Source organism: Pituophis catenifer, unplaced genomic scaffold (genome assembly GCF_029215685.1).
Source record: "Pituophis catenifer annectens isolate HBS135680 unplaced genomic scaffold, rPitCat1.0.hap2 SCAF_2, whole genome shotgun sequence".
NCBI classification, from domain to species: Eukaryota; Metazoa; Chordata; class Lepidosauria; order Squamata; family Colubridae; genus Pituophis; species Pituophis catenifer.
In genome coordinates this window covers 100,441,507-100,460,199 of record NW_027256882.1, presented here as the reverse complement: position 1 = coordinate 100,460,199, position 18,693 = coordinate 100,441,507, and the positions used below count along the sequence as shown (strand labels likewise).

The window sequence follows — 18,693 nt, the reverse complement described above, 5'->3', positions numbered from 1 at the left end:
CACACAGAATAATTAGCATCTGCTATGCAAATTGTTCCCCAGCAGGGTGCCACTCATCCTGCTTTCCCTTTTCCTGCAACCAGACTGCAATTTGGCTGCATTTCCTTATGCGTTCATCTTAGATATGCTATGACAATATCCATCTTTGATTATCCTTGGGTGTTCAGACAGCCACATTAACATAAAAAATGATGGATTAAAGGAAAGACTGGAGAATAAGTAGCAGACAATATAAGTAATGGCAACCATTGTGATGCTGAGAAAGAGATGGATGGTGCACAGTAAGAATCAATCAATCCTATATTGACAATATAGGTAGAGGGCCAGGATCCTTCACAGCTGGATTTCAAGGGATAGAAGCACTCAGTTTTAATCTCTTTAATATGAGGCTACCCATTGCATTTTTTCCAGTTTTAAATCATGTTTGGAAACAAATACTTTCCTTATATGTGGTCATATTCTGATGAACATCTATGTATGCTCACATGCAACTAGTTTATCAAAGGTCTACCTATAAAAGTCTTCTTTTTTCCAAGTCACCACATGAAGAAAGCAATCAGAGATTAGGAACATCTTGCAGATACAAGGTGCATTTGACTATTTGCCTTTCCCACACTCTCCCTGCCTCCACCTCAAAATACTCCATCATAAAACTAAAATGCTCTGCTAGTATTTGGAGAGTACGACTTTTTAACCACCCGATTATATTTTGTGAATATTATTCATTCCATCCCTGCAATCAAAGGAGCTGATATTTACTGTAAAAAAAAAAAAGTTGTTGTGGTTTGAATAAAAACCGAATGTTCAGGTTAGATTTGGTAACTGCATGTGAGCTGCACAAATGGGTTGTAGACACTTTTTTTCCCCAGCAAAAAAGCTACTTATGCTCTTGCAAATAGAATATGGGTTTTATTTTTTTATTTGTAAAAACATCCCTTATCGGTATTTCCAGGGAGAAAATATATTCTAAAATGATTTAAAATAACTCACTCTAAACTCCATTACTTTAGATCTGTAGAAGGGGCAGAACCTGGGGAGGTGGAGTCAAGGTAGGAATCAGCCTGGAATTATTATGTTTCCACAAGTGATCCAAGTCCAGCACCCCTTTGAATACTATAACTCTTACCTAGCATCAATTTAGTGCTGGTAGTTAACTAGATTCTTGTTGGCTTGAACAACAAATCATTTGCCTGGAATTTAACACATGACCTTGATTTTTTGTTCTGACAAGATCCCCCCTCAAAGTTAGTCATGTCTTTATTAATAATGGTTTATGAAGAAAAAAGATTCCTAGTGTCATCTACTGAGAGAGTAAACAGCGAACGGCTCTAATTGCAGCTTTCTGCAGTTTATGATATTGTGAGATGGTTTTATATACGGACACAAGCTTCTAATGGTGCTATTTATCACTATGACAAAGGCTGGAATAGAGGAAAGCTTGAACTGAACTGAAGTAAAAAAAACTAGAATTTTGATTATTTCAGCCACTGGATACAATGTTACTTTATATAGGCGAATTGTACAGGTATGATTTGCACCTTATCAATCAAGGTGATTTTGCTTTAGAAAACCTCCTTCTGGGTGTATTCTAAAGAATTATGAAATAGTTTACTGCTACCTTAAAATAAAGTCTTTGTCTATCCTAGATTACTCTGATCAGCTATTAGGGCTATTACTGAGATTTTTTTTTCCCCCTCCAAATGCTTGTTATGATGTTTATATCATAACTCCAGAGCCGAAGTGGCACAGTGGTTAGAGTGCAGTACTGCAGCTACTTCAGCTGACTGCTAGTTCAGCAGATCAGCGGATCAAATCTCACCGGCTCAAGGTTGACTCAGCCTTCCATCCTTCCGAGGTGGGTAAAATGAGGACACAGATTGTTGGGGGCAATATGCTAATGCTAATGCAATATGTAATATGCTAACTTTGTAAAGTTACACTTAGGGCTGTAAAGCACTATGAAGTGGTATAGAAGTCTAAACAATAATAATAATAATATTAACCATTGTTATATGCTGCTTTCCAATATCATAAGGAGTGTGTGTGTGTGTGTGTGTGTGTGCGCGTGTACGTACATACATATATGGCAGAAACTGGGTCAAGTAACGGGAATTTACCCTGTCACACAGCGCTCAGATCTTGAATTGGGCTGCCAGCTAAAAAGGTCAGCGTGAGCCATCATGCCCCTATATATTACTTAATCTTCCACCATCAGAAATAGAAACTGTAATTCTATAAATTAAATATATGAGCAAATAATTAAATGATTATGTATTACATGCCTTTACTAAGACACAGATTAGATCAACCTAAAACATAATATCCCATGAGCAGATAAAATGTGTTGATGTAGATAATTGGAACTTGAAACAATAGACCATGCACTCTGTGCAGGGCTTTGCAGTTATATAATACAAACATTTATTATTATATATTCAAGTAGGCCAGAAACACTTTTTATGGCTTTATATCAGTGTCCATATGTGTCAAAGGGATTTGCAAAATTTTGCTCCTTTGCCTTAACATATGTGGAAAATCCAAATCTTATATGATGTATTATTAACCCATTATTTTTCATTTAAATGGTTTTTAAAAGTTGATTTTTCATTGTAAATAGTGGCTTATTTGACTGTCTGATTAATTGATTAATTGAATTTTTTACCAGTAACACCAGTTACTGCATTTTAATGTAACTGTTGATTTAACTGCCTTTTAAGGATTGACAATCAGTTCATCATTCATGTCATTGCAAGTTTTTTTTTAGTAGATGGATGGCGAGCTACTTGGAGCCCTAAACTTTTAGGTGGTACTGGGAAGGTAAAAGGATATTCCAGGAGGACACAATGACCAAACACTTTCCTATGGCTGCCCAGAAAACTACTTGGCTTAAGGAGTTACTGAAGGAATCTTTTTTTTCAAGATCTGGAAAAAGGAGAAAATTAATTGCCCAAAATTGAGTTTTATGATGGAATTGAATACATAATCCATGATATAGATTTGTGCAAATTATATGTATAAATTATATAAATTATCAGGAAAAAAAAGTTTAAAGGAATTCCTTAGCCACGCAGTTCTTTTACATTTATGAAATCTTAAGAATAAGAATAGAACATTCTGGAAAAGTCTAGAATATTCCATTTCTTCTCTCTACCAAGGTGAACCTCCTCTACTCTGTGTCATTATGAGTTCCATTGAGCAGTTTCTGAAAGTAAATTGCTGATAAATCTCAAACATGCCATTCCAGTTCCAAGCAAGCGCTAGAAACATCTCAAATAGTGTCCTGTTTAGAAAATGTTTACCTACATGAACTGCCTTCCTGATCACATCATGGGAAAATCTGAAGTACAAATGAAATGTTCTGCGCATCTGTGCTGAAGAAGGAGTAAATAAGCTAGACAACTAACCTTCTATTCTGTTTGGAGCAAAGATCCAGGTAGCTCTAAGCATGCTAACCTTTGGGAGACTTGTAGACCTGGTCTTTCTTTATGGATGGACAGTGTGCTGTGTGAACCGCTGAAAATGTATATTTGGAATGTATTTGTCCGCATCATAGTATTTTTTTATTTAAATGAAACATTTTTTTTTATTTTCTTTTTTATAATGATAGCTGCTTTCAAACCTTTTTGCTTGGTAAATGCACAACCATTGAAATCAAATTAATAAATAACAGATAAAGACAAATTAGATATATATTATGTAAAATATTCCCATGCCTCTTTTTATCTTATCAGAATATAAAAACGTATGTATAACTATACCTCTACTACTTGCACCACCAATATTTTCTAATTCCCTCTTTTGCAATGGTAATGGTAATAAGCAAAATTACAAATTAAATTGAGTTTGATCCATATTTAGATGCATACAACCAATTAAATCTTTAACTTTGCTCCAAAAGGTCAGCCTGATAATACTAAACAGAATATTGTGTGATGTGTTTAGAAAACTCATCTTGTCACATTCAGAAATATCATTAATAATATTGGGGTGGCTACATTAACGACAGCTCTTTAATTCTTTTTTGAATGTACTTGGAGGAGCCAGGATTTGAAATGAATATTACCCTACACAAAATATGGATTGTTTTCAGTTATGTAGAGCCTGATACCTCAAAGAGTCATTTTCAGTCTCTAATCTCTCTTCTGCATATCTTTCGCAGCCTTCGGCAAAAGAAAGGAAATCTGCCCCAGAGGCATTGGGCTGGATCATCTAATTTAGTAAAATGCAAGCCATGCCCTCTGACGCATGCCAGCTCTGTTTGTGGTTCCGATGGACACACTTACACCACCAAGGTAACATTTAATAATGAAAACATGCATAATTCATCCATGAAAGTGTCATGAGAAATTTAAATTTACAGTATATTTATGTAGCTTTTTGGCTTGAACTACTTGAATAATTTGTTTTTTTGAAGGATTGGAGATAAGAAAAAACTTACCTTGCCACTGCTCCTTTACCAGACCACTGAGTGAAGTCAACGTTTCGCACTATTTTTAATGTTTCTAGTGGAAACATTAAACTGGAAGGGGGGGTTTTTGGGGGGGGAGAGGGGAGAGTTTGCAAAACTACCAGATTTGATGCCACAAGAATAATATTGATGCAAAGAAAGAAGAGTTGACTGAATGTCCAAGTTACAGGAATCTTTAACTTCGTCTTGTGATACATTTCATTACCTTTCTGATGCAGCTGAATGCATTTAAAGGTATGATACTGTACTGCTTCGCACTGACCATATGCATTGCCGTTGAAAATTAAAAATCTTGGAAATATAAATATAATCTGGTAGTGGAGAACATAGCCAACAGTACTTTGCCATTCTTCAGTCAGTCTCTGATAAGTATACCACTTACTGACATTCCCCCTACCCATTCAGTGGGTTAAGACTGAGGCAACAAATGAACCCAGGCAATTAGACCCCAGGTAACAAATGAACTCTAATGGGTTCCATAAGAAAGTTGGGATTTCTTATGGATCTGGTAGGTCTTAGTTGTCACTTGGTCTTAGTTGTCAATTGGATTGGGTATTTGGCAGACTTGGCTTGAATATTCTAGACATCTGATAGATAAAAACATTGAGATTCACTTAGAATTGGACTGTCATTAAGCCAATACATTGGAGGTGAAGGAAGTCTTATGTGGGTACTTGGTATGTGTTTGAATGTGAAACTCCTAGGTAGTGGACATGATCCTCAGGACTGTTAACCTGACTGCCTGTTTGCTTGGTCATTGCCTTTTTGATTTGTGAGGTTCTTTCTGGTGGTGTGTAATTGGTTCAGAATAACAGAATAACAGAGTTGGAAGGCACATTGGAGTCTTCTCATCCAACCCTCTACTCAAGCAGGAAACCCTATATCAGTGATGGCTAACCTTTTTGCCATCACGTGCCAGAATGGGGGGGCAGGGGAGGGTCGCGCGTGCATGTGCCCACGCGCCTGCACGCGAAACCCCCCCCCCCGCTCCTGGCACATGATGGCCTGGTAGGCCTATTTTTCTTTCTTACCTGGTTCCAGATCCTCTCTATTTATCTGGGAAGGGCGAAAACAGCCTTTCTCACTCTCTCGGAGGCCCTCCAAAGGCCTGAAACAGCCCATTTCCCAACTCCCGGTGGGACAGGAAGTGACATTTTTTGCTGTCCCCAGACTCCAGAGCCTCTCTAGAAGTCTCTAGGAGCCTCTCTAGGAGTCTATGGAGGCTGTGGACAGCAAAAAATGTCACTTCCTGTCCCACTGGGAGTCGGAGTCACAGCCTCCGTAGGGCCTCCAAGGGAGTGGGAAAGGCTGTTTTCACCCTTCCCAGATAAATAGAGAGGATCTGAAGCCAGGTAAGTAAGAAAAACAGCCCCCCCCCCCGCCAGGCCCTCCAGACGCAGGAAACAGCCTGTTTCCCTACTTCTGGTGGGCCCAGAAGGCCCAAAAATCAGCTGGCTGGCTCACGCATGCACCCCAGAGCTGAGCTGGCATGCCTACTAATATGGCTCCGCGTGCCACCTGTGGCATGCATGCCATAGGTTCGCCATCACGGCCCTATACCATTTCAGACAAATACCTTCTTGTTAAACCCACCAGTGTTGGAGCACCCACAATTTCTGGAGGCAGGTCGTTCCGCTGATTAATTGTTCTCTCAAGATATTTCTCCTTAGTTTTAGGTTCTCTCTTTGATTAGTTTCCATCTATTGCTTCTTGTCCTGCCTTCAGATTCCATTCAGTAATATCACTTTTTCAGAAGGAAGGCCTAGTTCACTAGTGGTATGTTTCTCCTTTAAGAGGTTGTTGCTGGATCCAATAGTTGTGGACAATTTTCACCCAGTCTAACCTTCCTTTTCTTAGAGTTGGTAAAAAGGCAGTTTCAGAGGGAAGCAGATTATTCAGGCCTGTTTCAGCCTCATTTCAGGTTAGGATATAGTACACAGATAGCATCATGGTTGAAAGTTTATGGGTGACCTCTTGCAAAGCCAGAATGGTATGTTACTGTCCTGATAATCCCTGTTCTTTCAGTGGATTTTAATACTATCAGCCATGGAAGCAGGCAAGAGATTGACATGAGACCCTAATGGGTGATGGTCCCTTTTCCTGTTTAATATCCACATGGTCTACATAATTTTTTCATTGTGGTTGTAAATTTGTTTTTAATATTGTACACCAGCCAGAGTTGCTATGGAGTTGAGCAGCTTTACAAATATAATACATAAATAAAAATGAACTTTATAGTGAATGTAAAATTCAATCTGGTATACACTGTGTATCTGTTTTGAGTTACATTAGGGTTCCGGTTACGCATACAACAAATAGCTAAGCAAATAAGGAATTTCATATCTACAAACAGATTGCCGAGTAGATTATTTAAAAACAACAAAATTATTCATGCCTTAGGTATTGATTGAGCAAAAGAAAATCATTTTTTTAGTAATATGTAATTCATGCACTGGTATGTTATTTACAAGGGGAATTTTGGATTCTCTCCTGTATCTAACATTGGATAAGTATTCAATAGGTAATATGTATGATTGTCCCGTTTACAAAGCTTTTCGTTGTACACAGTTCCTTGCAATAATAATTTGGATTCCATAAAAACACAGATTTAAAAGTAAAATGGGTAAGTTCAAGCAATACAGAATGCCTCCATAAACTACTTTCTCCCTATCTTTGAATATCAGTGGTTGTCTAAAAGATTAATTCCAGAACATATATCACACCGTAAGTCTCTGTGTGAACTCCAGGTTGGGAAATGAGCCATAACTAAGAGGTAAAATTTTTTGCTTGGCAAGCAAAAGTTTAATTCCCTGCTGTTTTTACTCTCACTCTGAAAACATCTAATACGTGCCCCCACAAAAAAACCTAATTCACCCAGAAGTGCCTGCAGAGGAGAATCAAAACAGGCAAGTTAGTGATTGGAGCACAATTGAGGCTCTCTTTGTACACGTGTGACCCAGAAACATGTGCAAATGCATTATTTTCTATTGGGATACCACAATCAGCTTGCTGCCTGCTTTGAGTTCCCACCTCCTCATCCCTTGTAAATATTACAGAATCTACTCTTTTCACTGAAGTAATAATATTACACTCATTGCCTTGAGGTTGGGAGGCTGAGTTGCAACTCCAGACTTCCCTGACTTTAAGGCTGTCAGGAAACAGGAGCGAAGCAATTTTCTGTTGGTTAGAAACAAAAAATAAAGACCTGAAAGAACAAATAATCTGTACAATAATCATATTAAAAATTGCTATCTGAGCAGAGAATCAAATAAACCTTAATTTGGAGAACTAATTAACACATTTGGTTAAATTGGCCCATCAGTTTAGAATTCCTTGGTCCTATTTATCAACCTCCTACCCTTCTTTGGTTACATACAAGCATTTCTTTATATGCTTTGGATAACAGTTAATATGTCTAAGAAATTAGTTTCTGAGCCAGTAAATTATTTTCTGCCCCATACTCCTTATTGTAAGATTATTTAAAATATTTTTTTCAGACATTTGTCAACAGCTTTCTTACCTCAAACTTTATTCTTTTATCTGCATTATTGGGCAATACAGTACTAATTTCAGGTTCAAAAAGCTTCATTTTTTAAAAAAAAATCATAGCTACTCTACTGTGAAAGGCATATCAGTTTTGATTACTGTCATATAAATCATAATTTCCAAAGAAATTGCAGGTGTTTTTGCAATCCCACCAGCAAACCACAAAAAAAATAGAATGAAAGATAGATTTCTATTCTTCCTTAACTATCTCTCTTATCTTCAGAGCCACTTAGTCCATAATCATATAAACAAGTTGAGACTGGCTTGATAAATCCAGAGCTTTTGTAATGCACTCAGGCAAGCTGAGTAGATCTTTACTGAACAGGATGAATGCCAGGTATTTCAGAAAGCCTTCTGATTATTTACTATAGGATTTAATTCCTTTTTAAAATCCAGAATCAATGATATCGTTTCTTCAGCTTAGTTTTGAATCCAGTAATCATTATAAAGCATATATTAATTCATGTTCTTCTCCCATTTTGTATTTAGCATGTTAGTAACTGAAGTAGGGAATATTACCTGGCAAGGTGAAAATGTTGATAGAATAATTGTGGAAACAGAAGGTCAGCATTACACCTATACATATCTATTGGCCAGGGGTGGGTTCTACTTACCTGTACTACCGGTTTGCAACAGGAGCACTTCTGCGCATGCACAGATCATCAATTATGACGTCCAGGCAGGTGGCCAGAGCCTCCCACCACTTTTACTACCGTTTCTAAAGAACCAGACAGAACCGGGAGCAACCCACCACTGCTATAGGCTCTTTCTGTACAGTCTTTGCAATATAGGTAAAGGTAAAGTTTCCCCTCGCACATATGTGCTAGTCGTTCCCGACTCTAGGGGGTGGTGCTCATCTCCGTTTCAAAGCCGAAGAGCCAGCGCTGTCCGAAGACGTCTTTGTGGTCATGTGGCTGGCATGACTAAACGCCAAAGGCGCACGGAACACTGTTACCTTCCCACCAAAGGTGGTCCCTATTTTTCTACTTGCATTTTTTACGTGCTTTCGAACTGCTAAGTTGGCAGAAGCTGGGACAAGTAATGGGAGCTCACCCCATTACGTGGCACTAGGGATTTGAACCACTGAACTGCTGACCTTTCGATCAACAAGCTGAGCATCTTAGCCACTGAGCTTAGCCACATCCCTCCTTTGCAATATATATGTCTTCAAAATAAGGGGAACCAGCAAATGCAAATCCCAGTATGTGCATGCTCTTTCTATCACAATACAAGGCTGGGGCTTCAGGCATTGGTATATATAAACAGCTGAGTTTTCAGTATCAGTATATAATTCAGTTAATTTCATTTCAGTGATTTGTGATACCATGAAAATTGTTAAGAAACTCTTGGTAAAACATTTGTTTTATTACCAGTGTTTGCAAAATGAACCAAGGATAAATCTCTTTATTTTCCTTATTATTACCCTATATTACTTCCCATCTGTTAGCCAGTTGTACTTTTTATTGCTTTCAGTGTAATGAGACACAGAATTCTTACGTTGTTACTTGTTTTTCCTTCTGTGTCACATCTGCAGTAATTTCCCTCAGAATTTGGAATTAATTTTTCTCCCCATTGTAACGAGTATGTAATGACTAATAATCTCCTGATGGGTATCTCAACTGCAGCCTCCAACAGTTAACATTTTAAAAAATGCATCAAAAAAAGTTTGCATGGTAAACTGAGTTCCTGTAGAGATAGTCCTCAATTTATAATTGTTCATTTAGTGACAGTCTGAAGATACAACAGCATTGAAAAAAATGACCTATGACCGTTTTTCACACATATGACCCTTGTAGCATCCCTATGTACATGTGATCAAAACTTGGCTGCTTGTTATCTTCTTAACTATTTCTTCATCTCGCGGTATATCTTCATTTTTCCAATATTGTGCGAAAATAATCCTTGCTGCTGTTAAGACATGTAATATTAAATACATACCTTTCTTATCAAGATTTTCTGATATTATACCTAATAAAAACAGTTCAGATTTAAAATGTATATATTTCCCTATTATCTTTTCTAACCACCTTTGTATCTTTGCCCATTTTTTTTTTTTTGCTTTGTTACAAGTCCACCACAAATGATAAAATGTGCTTTTAAATACTTTATAAAATAGTTAAGAAGATACTAAATTGTACAGAAATGGATAGATTGACATTGAAAATTAAACAGAAAGAGGATGTAGAATACTATCAAACATGGAATTTATTTTACCAATGGCTGGAAAAAAGAGGTGGAAATTAAGAATGTAATCTATGTTGTTATGTAAATTAAGTACCCAGACAACACGATGTTTATTAAGCACTAAGAAATGTATTTGATAGAAAATCAATAAAATAATAATAATAATACCGTATTTCCCCGAAAATGAGCCCGTTTTATATTTTTTTGAACCCCAAAATAAGCACTTGGCCTTATTTTCGGGGAGGTCTTATTATTTTGGGGCGCGTGGAGCAAGACGGGGATCCTTTTGCCATTTTACCTGATTTCCATCTCTGTCTCCCTAACCCTAACCAGAGGAAATGGTGGGGACCAGCTGCACATGCATTTAAATATTTTCAGGGGAGGGCTTATTTTCAGGGAAACACAGTAACAACAACAACAACAACAACTTGGCTGCTTGGCAACTGGCATGTATTTATGACAGTTGCACTCTCCCAGGGTCATGTCCTGACCATTTGTGACCAACCTCTGACAAGCAAAGTCAATGGAGAAAGCCAGATTCGCCTAATGACTTCATGATTCAATTAACAATTAACTGCAGTGGCAAAAAAAGATCATAAAATGGGGCAAGATGCACTTAACAACTGTCTTGCTTAGGAAGAGAAATTTTTGGCTCCATTGTGGTCATAAGCTGATGACAACTTCTAATAACATGGGTTGTAGATGATGCAAACTGAACCTTAATGATGAACAGTAGTCTCAATTTTCAAAGTTACAGAGCATTCAAAAGGACTTACCTACAACTCATCCTCAGAGTTATAATTGCTGCACTATCTCTAAGGCCATGGAACTGCATTTCAGGCACTTGGCAACTGAGTCACATTGTTGCCCAGTTGCAGTGCTCGCAGTCACATGATAATGTTTTGCAATTGTTTTTTGCTTCTGTCTGGCAAAAAACCACCCATCGGATAATCTGGATTCTGATTTACAACCATGCAATTCATTTAACAATTTCAGTGGCTTCCTTAACAACTGTTGTAAACAAGTTGTACCAAACTGGTAACTCAGTTTACGACTGCAACAACTCATGATCAAAATTCATGGCTCAATTGTAACCTAAATTGAGGCATACATTTGAGTGTGTATTGACAACAACACTGAAATGTCAATATCTGCAAAAGCCCATGCATCTTGCAGGCATCTGCAAAAAGAAAACCTTAATTCATGTAGCTGTACATACATTGATTCAAGACAGGTTTTCTCCTTCTGTGCATCAGCACTGAACACGCTGATGTCTCCAGGAGACAGCAATGTCTTTTCAGTGAATGGACAAGAGTACAGTGCTCCAGGGAATTGCAAAAAATTTGGAAGTGCAGTTTGTCAAGGAGAAATTGCAGAGCTCTAGTCTGTGTTGGATCTAGAGGTATTAGGAGTTCTGGATTGAAAATACTCCATCGACTTTGGAAATGTATTGTGACACCTTGGCAGTTTGAAAATGTAATCATTTAAGTTTTTTATATTCTTTCTATGCCACCCTTCTTCCCTTCTTTGTCTCTTTCTGCCCTTTCTGTTTTTTCCATTGTTAATCCCAATGTAATTTCTAAAAACCTCCTTTTTATTATTACTATTTACATATTCAATTATTTTTCTAAAATTAATCTCATTGTCTATGTCTTCTTCTTTATATTCAATCTCTGTGTCTTGCTTCTCCGTTTTTGTTTCCTTGTTAGCTTCAGCATTTTCTATCTCGATTTTTGGATCCTCAAGATTCTCCATGTAATATTGTAATTATTTCCGCTTTCTACGAGTATATCATTTCCATCATTTCTCTAATTTTCTGCGCCATTTTATTCTTTCTGGGTTAATATTGTTCCAGTTTTAAAAGTCCCGTTGTTTTCCTCTTTTTTTTCCAAAGTCAAGCTGCTTGCAGACAAAGCAATCCTCCCCAAAAGTTCTCAGGACTATTATCACTGGTGTAGTTCAAAATTTTCCAAAACAAAGATTCCAAATTGCAATACTCTTTTTTCTCCTGAAGATGTCTCTCTACAATTCTCTTAATTGTTTAACAAAGTGTCCATTTTGTATCAATCCTCGTTAACAATCTAATTTATTTTTTCTTCTTTGAAAATTACAAATCAATTTTATAGTCCAGTCCAAATTAAACAATACTTTTCCCCTCTTTTTTTTTTCTCCTTTATTTTATCTTTAGGTATACAGCACTTCTGTTGCAGGGCTTAATATCCAATTTTTCTTAGCCTTCAAAAAGAAAGGATCTATTTATTTTCTTTCCAATCCTTTAGCCAATTTTGGGATTCTAATTCTTAAAATTTTCCAAATAATTTTATTCAAAAATCAATTTTCTTTTCAGGTTTTTGTCCCTTTAAATTCCACTTACATCTTCTTTTCTTCCCCTATGCCCATTAGCCGCTATTTTTACGCTGGCGGTTTCAGGTTTTTTTAAAAAAATATTTGTTGTTACTTTGCCTGTGGGTTGGCTCATCCGGCTTCAAAAACTCCGTTACATTCACCGCTCTTGTTCATGGACTATGAATGCTAACATGCTTATGAAGAAGGCACAGAAGAGGCTGTACTTCCTGAGAATGCTCAGGAAGATAAATCTATCTCAGCATCTACTTCTGTCTACTATCGCAGCACCATTGAGAGTGTCCTGACATACAGCATTCTTGCATGGTGTGGGAGCAGCTCTGTAGCAGCTCTACAGAGAATCATTAAAACTGCCCAGAATATCATCGGACTCCAGCTACCAGCCCTGGACGACATCTTCAAAACTCGCTGTTTGAGAAAATTGCATAACATTCTCAGAGACTCTTCCCATCCTGCTTACAATCTTTTTGGACTGTTGCCTTCTGGCAGAAGATACAGAACAATTAAAACTTGGACCACACATTTTCTGAATAGTTTTTATCCTGGAGCTATAATTGCACTCAACAATGAACTAAAGGGCCACCATCAGTGAGCTGTTGGACAGTATTACTTGATCTGTGGTGTGGATGTTTGGGTGGTTTAGGGGTGAAGAATTGTGGTGGGTGGGAGTGTGTTTGGGGATTGTTATGTGTGTTGGACCTGGTCTTTGGGTGTTAAGTGAATTTCATTGTATGGGTATACTGTGTATATACGTAAAATGACAATAAAGTTATTTATTTATTTACTTAGTCCGGTTGCCCCAGCTTCTTGACAGCCGCAATGGCTGGTGCCTCCACTGCCAAATCGGAGAGAGATTCCTCTGACCTTCGAGGAACTTGCCTGTTCTTCTTGGTCTTCCGAGGTGCCTCTCCTTCTTCCCCATCCCTACAGGATGGTTCTGGTCCGAAGACCCCTCGGCAGCGGTTCGTCAGTCCGGGTTTTCGCGGAGCTCATCAGAGCCCACTAATTCCCCGACTGTCTCGCCGTGATGCTTCTGGTCGAATCGGCAGTTTGAAAATGTGTGGACCTCAGTTTCCAGAATTTCCATCCTAGCTGGGGAATTTTTGGGAGTTGAAGTCCACACATCTACAAACTACTAAAGTTAAGAAACACTGCAGTAGACTGAAGCATATATAAATCTTGCCTGTTCCTCAGTTCCACACTCAACAAGAGGTGTGTGTCACATCATAATTCCAGTATTTTCCAAATGCAACCCAAGAACAGGTGATTCCCTGACCACCTCCACTTCCAGAAGGATTACTGTGATTCTTCCATATTCTGACTTTTGAGTCATTATTATATTCTAGTAGCTTTTCCTAGATCATAAAACAGTAGATGAAAACTAGATTGCCCCTGGTTTCACACAGATTATCAATGATCCAGTGCATTGGAACAGGAACTTTAAAATGTGGCATCAGGTTCTCTCAAAACATAAAATTCTTGCTTGGTTACTAAGGACTTGTGCATACATTGGCATGACTGCTCCATTTTCTGGGTGAGTAAATTCTATTAAGTCTCAGAAACTGTCACTTGCCATTTGAAGATTGCAATGAGTCCATTAGTAAATGGACTCAAGGCTATATTTAAGGCAACTTTCACCAACTTAATTCCCACTGGATTACAACTCACAGAATTTCCAATCACCATGTCCTGTAGCTGGAGTAATTTGGATTCTAGGATTATAAACATCACATAGTTGAAGAGAAACAATTTTGGGAAAGCTGCAGCAGGAGAAATGAAAAGCTGATGGGGGAAATGCAGCCTCCCCCGCCTCGAAGTTACCCATGTGAGCCTCAGAATTGCTAACTTTTATGAGTTTGGCATTTATTTCAGCTGTTTGACTTCACACAAGGTTTTATTTCTCTGCAATCTAAATTGTTTCAAACAACTGCTGTGAAACTAAAGGTCAAGATTTAATGTCCTAGCAAATAAAATGTTGATGATTGTAAGTAATTATCAGGTAATTCTAGTGACTGCCCAAAATTTCAGAGAATGTTTTAAGCTTCAGTAAACGAAGACCTTAATGAACCTGACAAAATTCAGAGCAGTAGAAGTGGCATTTATGGATTATTGCTGTTTTGAATTCTAACCCTGAAAAGGCAGTGCATCTGACCTGGTGAAGATAACACTGTAATATCAACAGTGAATGTGGCTCCCATGTAAACCTGGTGTGTTGAAAATTAGTTGCCCCACAGAGTCTAATCTTATCAGAAGATTTAAAATATTGTATTTGCATTTTTAATATGAACTCTAGTGCAGAATCTTTTATAGATCTTTTTATATGTATATATGAAGAGGTCCCACAGGTTTAATATGACAGGTTTTCTTTAAAATTTGTAGTTCCCACCTTAAGAAGAAGGAATATTCTTATTGTCTTTTAACCCTATTAATTCTCGAGTCACAATGAAATTCTTCTACGATGTCATAAAATATGATTTTCACTCCATCTTCTCTAATATAAAATATTGCATAAAGTTCTCCAGATTCCATATTCAGAAACAAAAATTAATCTGGGCCATCCACTTTCATGTAGTTTCTAATATCATGGGTTCACATAATGGGTTTCCTTATAAATAAGAAATTCCCCATGTACTTTAACGTGTGAGCCAGTGTGATGTAGTAATCAAAGCACTGGATTACAACCAAGTGATCCAGGATCAGGTCCACCCTCAGCTATGGAAACCTGTTGGTGATTTTTAACCAGCTTATTTCTCTCAGTCCCAAGTACTTCAGAAGTTTGTTTTAAGGGTAAAATGAGAAATCCCCATAAAAATCCCCTTCCTGTTCCTGAATAAAAGGCAGGATATAAATGTGCAGGTCCTGTCAGCATCTTCTTAAACAAACTGTATCTTTCCTTACAAACTGCTGTAAGGCTACCCTCCATTATTCCAGCTTGATCTTAGGCAAAGGCTTGTTTGATTGAAGAGGTTGCTGGCAGATGCTCTGTGCATGGTCAGATGTCTCCCGAAGCATTTTTTTTAAATCTGCCAAGGACAATAAAAGCAACAAATAGATTGGTCAATGCTAGCAAAACACTGCTCATCATAGAAGAAAATGGAGAGTTTTTGACAAAAAGGGGATTAGAGAGTTACTGGTTCTCTAACAATAGTGTTTACACTCATTAACTAGATTTTGTGTCTGAATATGTATATATATGTATATGTGTGTATATATATGTGTGTATATATATATGTATGTATGTGTTTATGTAAGTTTTCACGGGTATGTATGTGTGTATAGTTAATATTTCGGGTTTCTTCCCGTGTAATTGTGGATATATCCCTAAAAGGGTAGAAGCGACGTTTCGGCAGAATCCCATCTGCCATCATCAGGCTTATGTCAGCAGTCATTTTGCACTAACTGCCATTGGTATTTCAAATCTGGTGTTGGTATTCTGGGATGGCTCCACCTTTTCATTCTGATTGGTTGGGAGTCCCAGTATGTGTTTATTGGCTTGGTTTCGGGTGTATGGTCGGTTTTTCTCCACTAGGTGGCAGGGCTTCATCTTTGTGGCTGGTTTGAATATGATTTGGTTGGGATTTTTTTGTTTAATGTTTGGTCTCTGTTTTATATATGGTGTTAAGATTCGTCTATCTATGAGAGCAGGTTTCCATATGTATATGTGTGTGTGTGTGTGTGTATATACACATATACATATACATACATACATACATACACGTATACGTATACGTATACATATACATATACATATACATATACATATACATATACATATACATATATTAAAAAGGTTAAGAATCCCAGCTTAGACATGGCTTCACTGATGGTTGTGATCTCCCTTTGACGACTCCTCAGATTCTTCTTCGGAGGTCAGCTCAAGGGAGGGTGAGCTCATTCTTGGCATGTCAGGAACTGGGTTAATTAATGACTCTGAACAGCTGGCCAAAAGATTTACAGGGGGCTTTGGCTGGGATCAGCTTTTAGGGGCAGACAATCAGTGAAGAGGAGGAGAAGCTGACTTCCGTGGTGGATCTGAAAGCACACAGGGCAGAGAAAAGACTAGAGCAATGGAGATCTGCCAGATTACTCAGGAAAAGGCCCCAGCCATCTTGATGGGCTGCACCGGAAAGCTATTTATCACGGCAGGTGGAGGGAGGTGTTGCTGGGAACAACATGTTTGGTTTCTGGCTGTGTGTGGGTTTGTTTGTTCCTAATTTAAGTTAAATAACACTGTATGTATCACTGTATGTTGTACTTTGAGTGATATTACTTAAATTAAAGGAAGGTAACCCCATAATAAGAGATCTGTCTAACTTGACATAAGCTGTGAAAAATTCTCAAAATAGGTATAAAAGTATATGCATTCAAAAGAACTTTCTTTGGTGATCATTCACCTGCAAAGATTACCTTTCAAATTTCTTTTGAGGTCTTGTACATTGTTTATACTAAAAAGATTCTCACTGGGGGTATGTTTATGATAGCCAAAGGCATTCTTATATCAACATTACAGCTCATGTTATTTTGGCCCCCAGTGTCGTGCCCTAATTATAAGACTACCACATCTGTGTTTCAGAAATTCAGTTGGCTGCTGGCATGACAGTGAGAGACAAGATACTTTGCGGTCATTTAGATTTGATAGACATAAATGATATATTCATTGTTATTCTTTCCTAAATGAACACAATGGATTCCTTTGGAATGGCTTTCAGGAAAACATCAGCTTATATAAGTGTGCCATCCACTATGAAGATGATATCTATAATTATGTCTAATGAGGTTCTAGCAAATGAGCTGAATAAGCATGTAAATGTAAAACTTTCCTCAATTTTTTTTACTTTAGTTCTCAACTTTACTTAGTGTCCATTCAAAGTTACAAAAGCACTGGAAAAGGTGACTTGCCATTTATACACATCTCCATGGTCACATAATTATAATCAAAACAGTTGGCAACTGGCATGTATTTATGATGGTTACAGTGTCGTGGGGTCGTGTGATCACCTTTTGCAACTTTCTGACAAATGAAATCAATGGGAAAGACAGATTCACCTAACAACCTTATTACCAGGGGTGAAATGCTCCCAGATCGGACCAGATCGGCCCTGGTCCATGCACCAGCTGCGCAAGCGCACACCGTTTATTTCATTCATTCATCAGTGGCAGGGTAGGTGTGCGCTTGCGCAGCCAGCGCATGGACCAGGACAGCAATTGTGGCGGCACATTCAAGAAGGAGAGCAGCTCTGGTAACTTTTGGGTGCTTGCCTTCCCTGGCAGCAGCCGCGGGAGAAAGGTAAGGAGTAGGACACGCTGTGTGGCGAAGGGTGAGCGGGCGGCGGCTCTGTGGCAAGGCTGGAGTCGGGGAATGGTGCATTCCCCGCCCTGGTTGAGGCAGGCATTGAGCTAGCGGCAGCTCCGGGGCTTCGGGTGAATGGCGCGTCTCTGGGCCCCAGCCCCCGACCCAAAGCGAAGGGAGAGCGGGTGGTGAGCGGGCGGGAGAATAGAAATTTAAAATGTTTTCCTACCAGGTTCTGTGGGTGTGGCTTAGTGGGGGAGGGTCTTGTGACTGAGTGGATGTCGCTGTGAGTGACATTGAGTTGGCCACGCCCACTTAGTCACAGGACACCCCCCCACCAAGCCACGCTCACAGTAGGGAAAAATTTTAGATTTCACCCCTGCATATTACCAACTTAATAACTGCAGCGGTTCACTTAACTGTGGCAAGAAACATAGTAAAATGAGGCAAAACTCACTAAATAACTGTCTAGCAATGGAAATGTTGGGCTTAATTGTGGTTGTAAGTAAAGAACTACCAGTGTTTTGTTGACTTTTCAGATTGTTAAAACTTTGTGCAACCTGCAACTGGTAAAACTGGTAACTTGAAGAAAATGGTTGATGTTCATATAGGCTCGTCCCAAGAGATTAAAAATAAAGAGAGTAAAACACTTTAAGCAAATTCCCATGCCAGAAGGGAGTCAGAAAATAACCAATTCAATGCTGCTGCAAGCCCATTTTTCCCTGATTTATCAATACAATCAACTACAGGTAATCCTCATTTGGTGACTGCTCACAGTTACATACTAATGGAAAAGTAACTTGCAACCAGACCTATTTTATTGCCTGCTATCCAGAGTCAT

General features: G+C 38.3%; 1 protein-coding gene across 1 annotated transcript in view; it reads left to right on the top strand.

The window, feature by feature from the left end:
- Window positions 1-18,693, top strand: part of SPOCK1 (SPARC (osteonectin), cwcv and kazal like domains proteoglycan 1) — a 510,659-nt gene that overhangs the window by 307,792 nt on the left and 184,174 nt on the right. Inside the window, exon 4 of the mRNA XM_070933894.1 lies at window positions 4,160-4,292. Coding sequence (XP_070789995.1) covers window positions 4,160-4,292 — 133 coding nt within the window. The remainder of the gene's footprint in view (window positions 1-4,159; window positions 4,293-18,693) is intronic.